Source organism: Corythoichthys intestinalis, chromosome 19 (assembly GCF_030265065.1).
Source record: "Corythoichthys intestinalis isolate RoL2023-P3 chromosome 19, ASM3026506v1, whole genome shotgun sequence".
In the NCBI taxonomy this organism is placed as follows: Eukaryota; Metazoa; Chordata; class Actinopteri; order Syngnathiformes; family Syngnathidae; genus Corythoichthys; species Corythoichthys intestinalis.
Window position 1 is genome coordinate 17,083,031 of NC_080413.1, and position 17,614 is coordinate 17,100,644.

General features: G+C 40.9%; 2 protein-coding genes across 6 annotated transcripts in view; one reads left to right on the forward strand and one right to left on the reverse strand.

Annotated features, from left to right (window-relative positions):
• The window catches only part of slc25a47a (solute carrier family 25 member 47a), a 560,121-nt gene that overhangs the window by 266,211 nt on the left and 276,296 nt on the right, over window positions 1-17,614 (forward strand). For all 5 annotated transcript variants that reach the window (XM_057822967.1, XM_057822968.1, XM_057822969.1 and 2 more), the window contains one exon: window positions 705-810. The gene's annotated coding sequence lies outside the window, so the exon portion shown is untranslated. The remainder of the gene's footprint in view (window positions 1-704; window positions 811-17,614) is intronic.
• syndig1l (synapse differentiation inducing 1-like) overlaps window positions 10,777-17,614 on the reverse strand; it is an 82,370-nt gene continuing 75,532 nt past the window's right edge. Inside the window, exon 5 of the mRNA XM_057822976.1 lies at window positions 10,777-16,229. Within this exon, the coding sequence (XP_057678959.1) occupies window positions 16,071-16,229 (159 nt within the window). The 3' untranslated portion in view covers window positions 10,777-16,070. The remainder of the gene's footprint in view (window positions 16,230-17,614) is intronic.

The following is a 17,614-nucleotide window of genomic DNA, read 5'->3' on the forward strand; positions in this document are numbered from 1 at the left end:
TGCATAAATGCGAGGGGTGTACTCACTTTTGTGATACACTGTAGGTTGTTTTTGCATTACATGCAAAGCTATAATCAATGAGCTTAGCAGGCAAGTTTAGATGTTTTAGGGAAAATTAGTTATTTTGGACACGTTCCGAGGAAAGATAGGGAGCATAGTGGCAAAAAGATGCTCATGTTCGGAACTGTTAAGCAAGAGAGCTGGAGGAAGACCTAAGTGAAGGTTAATAGACATGATAAGAAATGATGAGAGAAGTTGGCAATATAGAGAGGGATACCAAAAATTGGCAGGAAAATTGCTGTACCAGCAATTAAAAAATACATTTTCCTTACATGTGCCGGATGAGATCACCAAGACTTTTTGGATGTTCTCCATTTGAAATAGAATCTGCTCGTTATCCCATGCTGTAAAAGACTCCCAGAGAAAGGCAGAGAGGAAGAAGATAAAACAGGCGGGAGGAAGATCAGAGCGTGGCTGAGAGAAAATGAGAACTGAGAGTTGGAAATGGGCGGGTACGAAAAGTTAAAAGGGAGACGATAACACTCCCAAGGAATATTCATGTTCGCTCAGTCATGCTTTGCTTCTGCTGTGATGATGATGATGATAGGAAGAACAATCCGTACACATTCTTGCCTATGAAGCTTCTCCCAAGATGCTTAGCTTGTGTCATGTGGTCACATTGCTTTCTCTGCTGTGCATTTCAGGTCTGACTGGGCTTCAAATAGACCACATAGCGTCATTGTAGACAACACCAGTGATTGGTCGGGTTCATCAGCCAGTTTTCACGATGACATCAGCATTTAATTACTGGTAAGTCAATGGTTTTTGATCATGATGATTAGGTTTCAAATGATTAAAAAGTAAAATGAAATGTGCAATTAAAGGTTGTTACACTGCTGGCCAAAAGCATTGGCACCCCTGCAATTCTGTCAAATAATGCTCAGTCTCTCCAAGAAAATGATTGCAATTCCAAATGGTTTGGTTGTAATATCTTCATTTATTTTGCTTGCAATGAAAAAACACAAAAGAGAATGAAAAACAAAATTCAATCATTATCATTTTACTCTAAACCCCAAAAATGGCCCAGACAAAAGTATTGGCACCTTCAGCCTAATACCTAGTTGCACAACCTTTAGACAAAATAACTGCGAACAACCACTTCTGGTATCCATCAATGAGTTTCTTACAATGTGCTGCTGGAATTTTAGACCATATTTCTTTGGCCAACTGTTCCAGGTCTCTGAGATTTGAAGGGTGCCCTCTCCAAACTGCCATTTTCAGATCTTTCCATAGGTGTTCTACTAGATTCAGGTCTGGACTCATTGCTGCAAGCAGTCCAGTGTCAGAGACAGCAAAGCAACCCTAAAACATCAGGGAACCTCCGCCATGTTTGACTGTGGTGGCTGTGTTCTTTTCTCTGAAGGCCTCGTTTTTTTCCCGGTAAACTCTTATGTTAATGCCTTTTCCCAAAAAGCTCTACTTTTGTCTCATCTGACCAGAGAACATTATTCCAAAACATTTTTGGCTTTCTTAGGTAAGTTTTGGCAAACTCCAGCCTGGCTTTTTCATGTGTCTGAGTCAGAAGTGGGGTCTTCCTGGGTATCCTACCATAGAGTCCCTTTTCATTCAGACGCCGACGGATAGTACGGGTTTACACTGTTGTACCCTCAGACTGCAGGACAGCTTGAACATATTTAGATGTTAGTCGCGGTTCTTTATCCACCATCCGCAAAATCTTTTGTTGAAATCTCTCGTCAAATTTTCTTTTCCGTCCACATCTAGGGAGGTTAGCCACAGTGCCATGGGCCCTACACTTATTGACGACACTGCATACGGTAGACACAGGAACATTCAGGTCTTTGGAGATGGACTTGTAGCCTTGAGATTGCCCATGCTTCCTCACAATTTTGCTTCTCAAGTCCTCAGAGAATTCTTTGGTCCTCTTTTCTCCATGCTCAATGTGGTACACACAGACACAGGACAGAGGTTGAGTCAACTTTAATCCATTTTAACTGGCTGCACGTGTGATTTAGTTTTTGCCACCACCTGTTATGTGCCACAAGTAAGTAGCAGGTGCTGTTAATTACACAAATTAGAGAAGCATCACATGATTTTTCAAAGGGTGCCAATACTTTTGTCCGGCCCATTTTTGGAGTTTTGTGTAAAATTATAATGATTAAAAAAAAAAAAAAAAAAGTCATTATCTTTTAAGTTTTTTCATTGCAAGCAAAATAAATGAAGATATTACTACCAAAGCATTTGTAATTGCAATCATTTTCTGGGAGAAATTGAGCATTATCCGACAGAATTGTAGGGGTGCCAATAGTTTTGGCCAGTAGTGTTTGTGAAGGTTATTTAGCACTTTTAAGGCTATTTTTTTAATGGAATGTGGGAATTTTGAATTGTTTTTTTTCTCCTAGCACTATGGCTTTTTCAAAAATTATCAACTAAATATGCACGTTAGGCTCAATGACAACTGTAAACTATATTCAAATTGAAGTGTATATTGTATGGTTTTGTGTCCAGACTAGTTCATCGCAGCTTTTGACTGTTTGTCAGCAAGTTAGCTAAAGTGAATTAGCAATGTCAGTCACTTTAGTGAAACGCAGTTCTAAAGTGACACCAGGTTAGAGGAAAATATTTCCTGTCACACAATCTCAGTAATGGCTTCCTCAAAACCTGTTATGAAGGGAGAGGTTGGCAACCAGCACAGCCAATTTCAGGAAAAGGTTGTTGGGACAATATTTTTTGTTGAGCACATGGACATCCTGACATGTAATATATGCACAGAGGATGACTCGCAACATAAGGCGTCATTACTTGCCTAGACATGCTGAGAGGAGTGCAAAATTTAGTTAGTGCTTTTAATTAGTTTGCAAAATAATTGCAGATGGTGGCCGATGTAAAGTCAAGGGTACTCTGCCTAGAGTTGACACATATTTATTAGGGGTGTAGCGGTACACAAAAATCTCGGTTCGGTACGTACCTCTGTTTTGAGGTCACGGTTCGGTTCATTTTTGGTCCAGAAAGAAAACAAAATGCAAAATATAAATGTGCTAGTTTTTTATTACACACTTTTGTGCTTTCAACAATAGGAACATTAGCCTATACAAAGCTAGAATTCTGATCAAAAAGTAGCGGGTATTTAAAGATAATCCAACAAGAATTTGCCTTTCAGACCCTGCGTATTGGTCAGCTTTCTTTCTGAAAGAAAGAGGAAAACAGAAGTCCTGTGCTAAAGAGAAAAGCAATCCCAACGACAAAGATTTTAACATGTATTTTACAAATGAAATGCTTCAATTATTTTTTTTTCTTATGAACGGTTTTCAAAAGCTTTATTAGTGGATTTTCTCAAGTTAAAGCACCACACAGAAATTAATAAATTTAATTGTTTAAACAGGATCTGTGTATTATTCTTATTATTTAATTACAGGTGTTTTAGCTCATTTCAATTTATTTTATTTAAATGGGCTATTATTTTTTATTATGTGTTTGTATTTTAATGTGATGTAGTTTTCATTTATATTGTATATTTTATGTTGTATAACTTTAGTTCCTATGTGAATATTAGTTCCTACTTGTTTTGTTGTGGTAGGAGGGTTTTGTATTGAACACGGGGCTATGTTGGTTATTATTGTAGCAGAGAAGACAACTGTAAATCAACAAAGACAAGTCAACTGTGCCCCGATCTACCACTCAAGAGATCTGATGGACTCAAAAAGTGGGTTACGATTGCATATTAGTTTGAAAATCGAGCGGATCCACCGTATTTTTACACGAGTGACTTCCGGTCTGCCAGGTTTATAGCTAGTAGTATTGATGCAGGAGGGCCGCGTCTCGCGTCAAATAATAAACTCTTCCGTTCTTTTCGCGTGCATTGCGTTGAGCCGCTTCTGGGAAGCGTCTAACACGCGGCCGCACTGCGACTGGTGTGCATTGGCTGATTGACTTTAACGGCCGCGTTTCACTGCGTTCTCGCGGCGGCCACGTTGTCACGCCGTTGACGTTTCTTACTGTCCTACCATGTTGGTCCTCATTATAGTAGAGAAAACGGAGTAAATATAATCTACACAAAGAAACTGTAACCCGATCGACTCACAGCCTCAAAAAGTAAGGGTTACATGATGTCAGAAACTCGTTCGGTACGCCTCCGTTCCGAACCGAGCAGTACCGAAACGGTTCAATACGAATACATGTACCGTTACACCCTTAATAAATATATATACAGTGGGGAGAACAAGTATTTGATACACTGCCAATTATCAAATATTTGTTCTCCCCACTGTGTGTGTGTATATATATATATATATATATATATATATATATATATAGGAAAGTCAATTTCATGCAATGACACTTTTCGGCCACCGGGGGGGCTGGACCCCCTGGACCCCCCTTAAAATTGGCTTATGGTTACTACCCACCTCTGATTTAAGGTTTCTATAATTTCAGTATGACAGTGGCAGCATGTGGGTGAAGTTAGTTAAGTCCCGACTGAAGACCCAGGTAGAACAAAATCACATCAATTGCGGCAGTCGATCTTGGAGGAAATTTGTTAAGTCAGTCCTTTTTGGCGATAAGTTTAATTGCATATATCTTAAATGGCATCCACCCCCTGTTTACCACTCACTCACAACGTTCTAAATTTGACAATTTACACAAAGTATATTTATGTATATTTTATGTTGTATAACTTTAGTCCCTATGTGAATATTAGTTCCTACTTGTTTTGTTGTGGTAGGAGGGTTTCGTATTGAGCACGGGGCCATGTTGGTTATAATTATAGCAGAGAAGGCAGCAGTAAATCAACAAAGACAAGTCAACTGTGCCCCGATCTACCACTCAAGAGATCTGATGGACTCAAAAAGTAGGTTACGATTGCATATTAGTTTGAAAATCGACCGGATCCACCCTATTTTTACACGAGTGACTTCCTGCCCGATCCTAGCTACCGGTAGTAGTATTGACGCAGGAGGGCCGCGTCTCGCGTCCAATAATAAACTCTGCCGTTCTATTCGCGTGCGTTGCGTTGAGCCGCTTCTGGGACGCATCTAACATGCGGCTGCACTGCGACCGGTGTGCATTAGCTGATTGACTCTAACGCCCGCGTTTCACTGCGTTCTCGCGGCGGCCACATTGTCGCGCCGTTGACGTTTCTGGGTTATAGCCTACTGTCCTACCGTGTTGGTCCTCATTATAGTAGAGAAGACTGAGTAAATATAATCCACACAAAGAAACTTTTACCCGATCGACTCACAGCCTCGAAAAGTAAGGGTTATATTACGTCCTAAACTCGTTCGGTACGCGTCCGTTCCGAACCGAGTACCACGAACGGAAAAGGTTCAATACTGTTACATGTACAGTTACACCCTTAGTGTTTATGGACAACTTGGACATCTGTTCTACTAGTGTAGTCGTAGCAGATCAATACATTGTACCAGACATGAGCATTACATTTAGGGCTTTTGGAACTGTGCTGTAAATCAGCGGAAGTGTTTTTTCTTTTATGTCAGCCCTGCCGACTTACTCCACTCGGCCTTGATGACAATGGGCATTTCTCCAGTTGCGAAAAGCACGAATGATCCAACGCTGCTGGAGTGTCAGGGTTCTGTCGCCTCAGGGATTCGGTGATGACTCGGTGGCCATTGGCGTTAGAAGAGAATTGAGTGTCAATTAAAGGTGACCACGCAAGGACGTTAATCAAGTCAGCTGAACCTGGCTGGTAGCAGGTTTCTCTTCATTTACTTTGTGTATCGCTTTCTTTCTTTTCTTTATATAGCCTACAGCTCAATCAGAAAGCTTTCTCCTTCCTCTCTTGTTCCTCTCACTCGCTGCCGCTATTTTATGAGCAAGGCCACTTGTTTCCTGCATTCAGGAGTTCCTAGCCCCCACTGCAATCCTCCGCAGCATTCTAAAGGTCTCCCACCTGGTACTCCGCTCATTGTTATCGGTCATGTCTTCCTTTGATTCAAAGGCCAAATAGTCCCGGTTACAATCTTCCGCTCATCGACCGCTAGCTTGACGGAAGGTCGCCGAGCATTCTTCAGCCACCATTTATCCCGTCCAACATGATCCGGTTATAGCTTTTTAGTCATAAACTTCGGTAAACAGTATTGATAATAAGCTGGCTTTAAATTAGCTATTGAAAAAAAATAAACACCTGATTCTGCACGCAAACAGATTTGGAAGATGATTACAGACTGGGCACACCCAGGATTGTGTCTGGCAACAAAATAGCAATTCATGTACATTTCGCTAATCAATTAAGGCAGTACTACTTCGAGAATTTCTTAATATTATGAGTATTAATAAAGGAAAATACAGATTTTGCTTTTGCAATCAAACCTGAGACACGTTGCGGTGAGAAAATAAAAGATAACTGAGAAAACCAATCTTGCCACTCACTTGAACATTTCCGAAATGCAAGAAACAGATAAAAATGATCAAGGCTTATAGAAATTTGGAAGCAGAAGGATATATGGACTGACTTGGAAATCCTTTATTAAGGATTTCGTGTAGGTTTTCTCAGGCTGCCGAATAATTTAATGGAACTACCGTATTGGCTCAATATAAGACAGCCCTGATTATAACATGACCCCCTCTTTTTCAAGACTCAAGTTTGAAAAAAGACTTTTTGAACACCAAATTAATTTTTATGCAGAAAATAATTACAGTACATCTGAAACAAATGATTATAACAATATAGTTGAGAGAAAAAGCATGTTATTTTACCTCATTCAAATCTTAATATCTGAACATTTAAATATGTAAACTAAAGTGCAATCATATTCGTAAATGAATGGCTTCTGGTTTTTGAAATGTAAATAAACCAATCTATTGTGATAAAACAACAAAATTGCAATAACTGCATTAACCATCAAAGTGAGGTCTAACTGTAACTGTAGTCTTGAAACAAATCTGAATAAGGAAAAAAAATTGCAATAAAATAATGCAAACTGGTTAAACTTGAGAGTAGCTGAGATCTGCCATGACAGAACATTACTCCTCAAGTTCAGCATTCACTTCAATGATATCTGGCGCAATGAATGGGTATAATGTCTAGACCCTGAATATAAAACGACTCCCACTTTTTCAGTCTTTTCAATGCAAAAAAACACAGTCTTATATTTGGGCCAATACTGTACAATGTATTCTTATGGGAAAATCCTGCTCGACTTATGAAAAAGGTTTTGGAACGCATTAACTTGGTATGTAGAGGTACCACTGTATCTCAAAAACGATAGCAACACAAACGAAAATTTTTACAGCACAAATGAGCACAAACAAATGACATAATTTTTCTATAAATTTGCGTCTGATGGGAGGCCAACTTTATGGAGGTAAGAATAGTTATCCAAACTTAACTGTAACAAAACTCTTTCTTATGACACTTGTGGCAAACAAACGCAACCCTCATATGCTGCCAGTTCCCGCTTTGTAGCCAGAGCAACATTGATCTGAAACGATAGTGTCTGACAGTTTTAAAGAGATCGGTTTAAAATTAAATTAATCCATCATTTGGCCGTCTCTTACCCATTTTCCAACTTAGATCTGATTCTGCATTCTAAATCAGCAGGGTTCTTCCTCTATTATGAAAAATCAAACAAAAACGTGATATAAATAAGAATGTTGCCTGTTTCAAACTCTGCTTTGTGTCTGCTCCTTTCGTCTTTTTCTAAACCTGTTTGACGAGCATCTCTGACAAACGCATCAGTTGATGATTCACTGCACACCCACTTTTATACCTCCTCAACCCCCATTTCCTCCATAATGGGACCTACTTCTCCCACCTGCTGCATTCATACCCGAGAACCTTCTTCATCATGTCAGCTCAGGAGGGAATTGTTGTTAGCTTGCCGGTATGTACACTAGTGTTGTATCGGTCGCGAACGATTCGTTCTTTTTGAACGAATTGTTTTGGTGAACGAGACCGAACTAATCATCATCTGCACTGATTCGTTCTATGAAGGTAGTGCTTGTTCGCTGCGTGGGAGGGCGTTGAGCAAGCGGCAGCGTCTTCTGACATCGCACACGACCAATCAGACGCCAGCCTCATCGCGGGCAGGGGAGGGACCGGAAACAGAATCAGGGCGTTTGTCACTCACGTCCACGTGTGGCCAATAAGCAGCCAGCGTGCAGGCAGGGGGGCAAGACTGAGTTTTGTCACTTCCCGTTCAGTGATTCGGTCCTCCGGTTCCTGACCTAGCTTGCTGCTAACTTGATTTTCCAGTAATGACTATGCGGTGAATGAATCAGAAAATGAAAGGAAATGACTTTGTCACATATTTGTTAACGTGGAGCCTATCAAATGCTGCTCAAACAGACAAAAACACCACACAAATCTAGCGAGCATTGTTTAGAGTAGTACTTTTCTCAACAAACTCGTGACTGCCTATGACGACATACTATCAAATTTACAGTAATTTAAAACACGGGTAGCTATGAGGCAAGCAAAAGCTGAGCTGCGGTCGCGTGACGGCAGTGAAGCGGGCAGAGAACTGTCACTATATGGAGGCTTCATGGCAGCGATATTTACCTCATATGTGCACAGAAAAAAATATTTAGTATGATCACCATAATACTGATTTGCAATGAAACTGTATATACATGTCAATTTTTTCCCGAGTGTTTTATTTATTTTTTTTTCGTGTCAGCGTGTCGTGTGTTGGTTGGTTTGACAAATTATGTCAATCCGTCCATCATGTGCTACTCAAGCGCCCAAAACAACGCACGCAGACACGGGAGATGTCGCAATATGTCTACATTTTTCTTAACAGACTAATGAGAGTAGAAAGGCGACATCGTAAAGAGCTGACAATTATTTCTCGTCAGCATTTGACGATCTGAGATGCGGGGACGACAGGGGAGCTGACCGGATTATTTTATTTATTAATACCAGTGCAAAAAAACAATATGATCACCATAATACTGATTTGCAATGAAACTGTATATACATGTAATTTTTTTCCGAGTGTTTTTTTTTTTTTTTCTTCGTGTCAGGTGTTGGTTGGTTTGACAAATTATGTCAATCCGTCCATCATGTGCTACTCAAGCGCCCAAAAAACAAAGCACGCGGACACGGGAGATGTCGCAATATGTCTACATTTTTCTTAACAGACTAATGAGAGTAGAAAGGCGACATCGTAAAGAGCAAACAATTATTTCTCGTCAGCATTTGACGATCTGAGATGCGGGGACGACAGGGGAGCTGACCGGATTATTTTATTAATACCAGTGCAAAAATTCAACACGATCATCTTAATACTAAAAAACAAAAATACAACAGAGCGAGATGTAAATATGATGTGTTGGTCGTTCCATATTCAGAAATTAAACTTTCGATGTATTTTTATTTTCGTGACAGCAAACATGCTGTATATGTGATTGTATGTGTGATCAAGAACCTGCTAAAGAAAGTCCGTGCGCCCCCGCCCCCTACTCCCCTCACAAAAGGAAAATGTTTAACCGTGTCCTAAATCGAAATGCAAGCACGAGCCATGACTTTGAGCCCATAGAACTAGGACAGACGACGCGGAAGTTCTCCCTCGCTTTTGCAGCAGCAGGAGGGAGACGAGGCTGTCTGTGAAAGCAGAATGATACCGCCTGTCACTCATTTCTGAAACTACGACGAGTGGTCAATGTGGAAGAGAGGGAGGGACCAAGCAATGTCACTTCCCGTTCAGTTATACTGCGAAGCGGTCTTTGGTGATTCGTTCGGCAACGTCACTTCCCGTTCAGTAACCGAACGATTCGTTTGGGCGGGGAGGGAGATGAGAGGGCGAACGATTCGTTGAACGATTTGTTTGAACGAATCTTTTTACTGAACGAACCGGAATGGATTCGTTTGCTCAAGTGAACGACAAATCTCGTCACTAATGTACACATGGTGGAGAAAGCTGCTTATGTGTGCGTCTGTGTGCGCGCATGTTAAGTGAACCCGCCCACGCTCGGTGAGTCAGTACTCGCTGTCGCTCTAAGAATGGCGAGTGCATCTCAATGACTGATATGGGGGAAGAAAAAAAAAAAAAAAAAAGAAACACACGTGCAGATTGTTTTTGTTTTGGGAAAGGCCTTCCATTTGCCTTTTATTTTTTTGTTACATATGAACATGTCCTTTTTCTTTATGTACACACCGCCTGCACGCACGCATACAAATCCTTCTGCCGCACATCCACTCGATGCACATAAGCAGGTTACCAAAACAAGACAACACAAAGCTTGTGGTTGATGGCTGTGAGATTAAACCAAGCGGGGCAATATTTTGTGCTCAATGACCACTTTTGAATTTTACAATCAACAGATGGATGGTATCGTTTGTATTTTTGGTAACATACGACATATTAACCGTTATCTCAGGTCGGGAGGAGAACTGCATCTCAGCGTTTCAAAATAAACAGGCGCCATGTTTACCCTGGAGAGAAAAAATGGCTAATGCCGCCGTGAGTCTTGCATGCTGTATCCAAGTGTTCCCTGGTGGAGAACGCTGACTTCTTTAGCGGATCGTTTACTCTCCGCTGACATCGCGGCCTATTATTGAAATGAATGTGCTTGTGCTATTTTAGGGCCACGCTCCGGAGAGTACACATTCCCTTGGAGGGAAAGGGGAGAAAAAAATAAAAGAGGCCATTACACGGAGCTAATTGTGCTCCATAAATGTCAGCTATGACTGATGCAGGGGAGCTAAGCAGAATGTCGCCTCGTGTGCTCTCACGGCTTGAGCTCGCAATTAAAAATAAAGTCACCTAGGTAATTAATCTAAGTTTTTAAAAAAAAAAATTTCCGTATTATTTGTTATGACAGTTTGTTTCTTGTTTCTTAAATACAGGAAGGCGGGTTAATTTGCTGACCCTGTTTGCAGTTTAATCAAATTTAATTTAAGCTTTAAAAAAAATATCGATCAATCATCCTATGGGCGGCACTGCTGATAGAATACAACAAATTGATCGCCCATTCAATTCCACACTCTCAGAGCATGTAAACAAATCTGCCTGAGTTATAACTTCCGTAGGGTACCGAACTTATTTGGCTTCTTCAAATTTTTTTCTGATGCACAACTTTTTGGATACAGTAGCAAATAGTCCGTGGCAGTGGCTCAGGGTGGGAGAGTTTTTGTTTCATTAGTTTTACAGCATACAGGCAAGATGCAGGAGTAAACTTTTTATAGTTTGTTTTAATAGCTCGCCTAGTTTTGAGATGCAACAAAAATGTGGTGGCTGAAAGTTCATCAGCCGAAATTTGTCTATTGGCTATACGGTTTCTCCACTATTCCACATAGGAAAAAATAAATTCTATGTTTTGTCACTTTATTAAACAAGATTCTTTCTGCTGAGATGCATATGATTGCGCTATAAAGGTGCACAATGTAGGATTGATGGCCGAAAATGGTACTGCAACTAGATCAAAATATTGACAAGCACAAAATGCTGTTCACCTTCGGGTTGCCAGAATACGGCTTCATGTTGGAGAACATGCAGGAAAAGAACCAGTTATGACGATTAAAAGAGCTGTGATACAAGGTCCAGGTTAGTTTATGTCACCATGACCGAAGTGAGGGAGGGCTGCTTTTCTCAATGTATAAGCACACTGGCAAAGAAATATATAATTTGGTACTGCATTGACCGCATCCACAAATAAGATATACACTCACCGGCCACTTTACACCTGTCCAACTGCTCGTTAACACTTAATTTCTAATCAGCCAATTACACGGCGGCAACTCGGTGCATTTAGGCATGTAGACATGGTTTAAGACAATCTCCTGCAGTTCAAACCCAGCATCAGTATGGGGAAGAAAGGTGATTTGAGTGACTTTGAACATGACATGGTTGTTTGTGCCAGAAGGGCTGGTCTGAGTATTTCAGAAACTGCTGATCTACTGGGATTTTCACGCACAACCATCTCTAGGGTTTACAGAGAATGGTCCGAAAAAGAAAAAATATCCAGTGAGCGGCAGTTCTGTGGGCGGAAATACCTTGTTGATGGCAGAAGTCAGAGGAGAATGGCCAGACTGGCTCGAGCTGATAGAAAGGCAACAGTGACTCAAATAACCACCTCTTAGAACCAAGGTAGGCAGAAGAGCATCTCCGAATGCACAGTACGTTGAACTTTGAGGCAGATGGGCTACAGCAGCAGAAGACCATGCCGGGTGCCACTCCTTTCAGCTAAGAACAGGAAACTGAGGCTACAATTTGCACAAGCTCATCCAAATTGGACAATAGAAGATTGGAAAAACGTTGCCTGGTCTGATGAGTCTCGATTTCTGCTGCGACATTTGGATGGTAGGGTCAGAATTTGGCGTCAACAACATGAAAGCATGGATCCATCCTGCCTTGTATCAACGGTTCAGGCTGGTGGTGCTGGTGTAATGGTGTGGGGAATATTTTCGTGGCACCCTTTGGGCCTCTTGGTACTAATTGAGCATCGTTGGAAAGCTACAGCCTACTTGAGTATTGTTGCTGACCATGTCCATCCCTTTATGACCACAATGTACCCAACTTCTGATGGCTACTTTCAGCAGGATAATGTGCCATGTCATAAAGCTGGAATCATCTCAGACTGGTTACTTGAACATGACAATGAGTTCACTGTACTCAAATGGCCTCCACTGTCACCAGATCTCAGTCCTATAGAGCATCTTTGGGATGTAGTGGAACGGGAGATTTGCATCATGGATGTGCAGCCAACAAATCTGCACCAACTGTGTGATGCCATCATGTCAATCTGGACCAAACTCTCTGAGGAATGCTTCCTGCACCTTGTTGAATCTATGCCACGAAGAATTGAGGCAGTTCTGAAGGCAAAAGGGGGTCAAACCCGTTACTAGCATGGTGTACCTAATAAAGTGGCCGGTGAGTGTAGTTGCTCCATTCATTTTAATTTCAATTACCGACTAAATATATATACATGTAAAGACTATTTTTGCCCCGGTCAATGGATCCACATGCTAAATAGTGTAGCATCAGTCAATAGCACCACATGCTAACGCACAGCCAAATGAATGCATATCCTTGTTTTGCTTCTCTTGTTGTTTTGAAACCTTTGAGATTCGTAACATTGTTTTTGCTTGAGTATTAGACATAATTCAGACTGTCAAAGTTGCCACAGCCTTAATTTACGACCTACAGAGCTGTGGAAACCCGGACGAAGACTGCAAACTGGTTTCGTGATTGGTTGATGATGAACACGGAGGCAAAACAATACCAAAAAAAATTGAGACGCGTGAGTAGGCATGTTGCCGGTATGATATTCTGACGGTATAATAATCTTAAACCAAAATATCACGGTTTCACGGTATCACGGTATTGCAATTGCCCCTCTAAAACGTGTTACTTTGAGTTATCTGGGTTTAAAAAAATAAATTTAAATTAAATTAAAACAAATGCAGTCCCTTATGTGAGCCTAAATCCACAGCCACAACTCTGAATTATTTTCCATAATAAGCAGGTGTGTATGACTCGTATCATGTTTACATTATACACACACTCTTTCTCAACACAGACAGTTGCCAGAGAGACTAAAACGATGTACCACCACTAGACACACTAAACCCGCTGGAGTTAACTCTCGTAGCTGGTGGGAAACGTTCATGACAGTGTTTACTAACCTTTAATTTTGTATAAATGCGAAATCATATTGGAGCAGTCACCCTCCGCAAACATGTTTTACGTTTCGGTTGGCCCTCCTCCTCTAAGCCGCGTCCGTCTGTAACTTTTCTGTAGCTGAAATATTCCCATACCAGCGATTTCGTTTTCTTGGATGGGGGGAAAAAATTCAGGTGTTTCACTTCCTCCTGCCATAGTGTAGCAGAGCTGACTCATTGACACTGAGCAACAGCGGTGGGGTAGGGTTGAGCCTTACAGCTGTAAGCGAGGTATTTCTCTATGCATTTTTGCGACATAAAAAATGGCTAATACCTTAAGGACGGTGTGATAGAAAATTCTTGCGGTTTTGAAAGCTTGATGTTTTCATACCACGGCATACCTTGAAACCAGTAATCTGCACATGTCTATGCGTGAGTCTTATTTTATTCATTCATTCATTTTCCATGCCGCTTATTCCTCACGAGGGTCGCGGAGGTGCTGGAGCCTATCCCAGCTAACTTCGGGCAGTAGGCAGGGGACACCCTGAATTGGTTGCCAGCCAATCGCAGGGCACAAGGAGACACACAACCAGAGTCTTATTTTAAAATGGGAAAATCTCTGCTTAACCATTAAGAAACACTTTAGAAGTATGTCCAAAAAAGGTTTCTTTGATGTCTATTGATAGACTTCATAATGATATTGACAGGTCAGATTCCACCTTCACTGCGCCACACCGTCAAGTAGGGGTAATGCCAAATTTAGGTTGAAAAAGTACAAAAGCTGTACCGCATACAAACCGGAAGGATTGTCTCAGGAGTGATTTGTTCGACGATTCAAGGTAATTATTATATTTTTCGTTTTTTCACAAGAAATTTCAACGTAAAAGCTTTGTCTACATAAGGCGGCTGCCACATTGACTAACAGACTAGCATCGTACTGCTAAATGCTTTTTTTTTTCTTAACTAAGTATCAAGACTGTTCTACTTCACGATCTATAAAGAATTCAGGGATTTAAGCATTTGTTCACAAGAATTTTCACCAGAAAAGCTGTTTTCATAGGGCGGCCGCTGCATTTGCTTACTGACTAGTATCATAGTTCGCAATATTTACGTAAAATAAATGCTGACCGCACTTTAAAAAACTTTTTTTTTTTTTACGCTTTTAACCAAGAATCGAGACTGTTTAGCATCCATATCTATAAAGAATTCAGGGATTTAAGCATTTATTCACAAGAATTTTCACCGAAAAAAAGCCCATTGTCTGTGATTCTACTTGGTCAGCTTTGACGGCCATGCCAACAATGCAGGCCCCCTTTTAATCAGCCCCGCGCTCCGTGTCCTGTCAATATCATTACGAAGTCTATGGTCTATTGAAATGCTATGCCCAAGTCATGACAAATTTGTGTGAAAATCTTACATTGTGCACCTTTAAGTGTGTTTTCGTTGGTTTTAATATTTTTACAGCATGTGTTCGGAGTAAAAAGAATTTGAAAAACATTTTTTTTAGATGGAGGTTTATTTAGATAGCAGATTATCATCTATTGAGGTTGAAAACAGCTCGCCATTTTTGTTGTCACTGTTGTGCATTTTGGCCAATCAGAAGGCTGTAAATTAGCTGGCTTGTAAGACATAAGAAATGTCTGTTTCATTTAAAGATAAACATATCATTGGCCTTAATTGGAGGTTTATTGCTCATCACTTAAAGTGTTAAACTTAGGTTAGTGTGTGTACCCAGCGTTAAGCAATATTACCTTGATGTTTTGTTGATAAGTACTCAATTATGTGAGATTATAGCATGTGGTTTTAAAATATAAAGCTCAGTTTTCAACATCTACACACAAATGCTGAACACAGGTAGTTCAAAATATGATGATTTTCCCAGACACTTTGTTATCCAAGCTTCTCACTATCACAGGCCGTTTTTTTTCAGGTGTCTTTAGACAGAGGGCAAAAAACAAACACAAAGCACATTCGGATTGTACGCAAACAACATCTGGCATGAGGCAGTTGTGTTTAACGGGCTTTGACTTGTGTTGTGACATCATTCCGAGGACAAATATACAGTACATGTTGTTTTATGAATTAGAAATGATGCTATCAGTCCTGGTGTTTCTTGAAAGTTCTTCAAGAATCCAAGGAGGCTCAAAGGACAACAAATATGTAATTTGTAGTTCTTAGCGTTCATCATTTTGACTTGACGCTTGTTTATTTGCTTCATCCTCAGCAAGATAAACGACCAGTCTGGCGGTGAATAAGCTCAAGATGATGCAAATTGGGCGGTCAATGAGGAAAACATTTATTTCCTCTAAAGTTTTGCTCGTCTTCGCTGCCCCTTTCCTTTTAGTTTGGCCCCTTTCCTTCCACTGTGCTAATTCTGTCTGACAGGGAATCTTCAGGGAAAAGAAAGGAGTGTGGGCGGGGGATAACTGTTCAAAAAACGTTCCTCTAAATTCGCAGCCTTAGGGGTTTTTCTGGAGGATACCAGCATCAACTATATGTGTCCTGGTTTTGAAAGGTAGGCGATGAGTGCCACCACCACCCCCACGTAGACTCCGGTGCCGATGGTGATGGATAGGGCGGCCAGGAACAGAGCGCGTCGGGAGGCAATGTTCGCCAGTGGGAAGTCGCCTTTGTGCACCGCTTTGGTGGTCTGGAAGAAAGCAAAAAAATGAAATGCAGGAAAAAAATATTAGGCTACATGTCACAGTTTGTAGTAATGACACAAGCTGTGTTGATTCAGCAAAAGAACTGATGAAAGCTGAAGGACGTGCCTTTTGACAGATGAAGGAGAGGTTCATTGGCGTGCGTGGTGGCAATTAGTAGGAAAATGTCAAGGACTGTAGGCCGTGCTAATGCACATCATCGGATGATGAATGGTAAATTTAATCATTTGAAAACTGAGGGACTTGTATTGACAACCTCGCCAAAATGTACAGTATGAGCAGTCTACAAATACCTGCCTTTTGATGAGCAAAAACAAATACGAAGGGAACTGTGAAAACCACGCAGCGTTGAAAACATCCATCAGAACAAGAGACTAACAGACAACAACAATAGAAGTGTCAAAGTTTATTACAGTTCACCAACTTCACATTGTTATTGTTTCACACAGAGGGCTTTTATTACTGTGAGAATGATAGAAACATGAAGTACCCACATTTTTTTTTTTGGTCTGATGTGCCACACAAGGTGGTATAGATGTCCAGATCTGACTAAACATATGATGCAGTACAAGGGTTTCCTTTATTTACTCTTCGTCAAGATGAATCATTACATCCTTGAGGAGAATAGCAGCAAAGTGGTTTCGGTGGAGGCAGTGCTGTTTTCGTCAACGATGACTATAACGAAAATATTTCATCAACGAACTTTTTCCATGACTATGACGAGACAATAACGAGCTAACGACATGCTGCGCCCCCCCATTCACCAGTGCAGTGTCCTCTGCAGTCTCTAGGCTTGCAAACATGGTAAGATTTGGTTTATCTTAGCCAGAGCCATGTTGCTTTAGCCTTTAAAGGTCTATGCTGAGTGATCATCACACACTAAATGTAACTCGTAGCGTTAAACTCTCAGACAATTTTTTCTTCCCTACAGTTCGTGGTAGAGGTGTGCGAAATTTCCGATTCTTAGATTATTCGCAATTGGGTTGTGGAAGACTGGAGAACGATTCACAAACATCCAAATTCCGAGTATTGAAATATGCCAAGTAAAGCGGAACTAAAACACAGTCAGCGCGGTCTTCGGGGTGCAAAGAGTAACGGAGAGAGAGAGTAAACATCATGCTAAACTCATGCCGCTAGATATAAAAACAATTATACCTGACTACCGCGACAAACTGTGCCCTTATAATGCTACGGTAGATATCACATGTATATACAGTGGGGAGACCAAGTATTTGATACACTGCCAATGGGTTTTCCCATTGGCAGTGTATCAAATACTTGTTCTCCCCACTGTAGAGCTAGATGCGAAATGACTGAATCGCCGGCGTTAGAAAAACAGCCGCCATCTTAAAGCAGTAGACTTCTTTGGAAG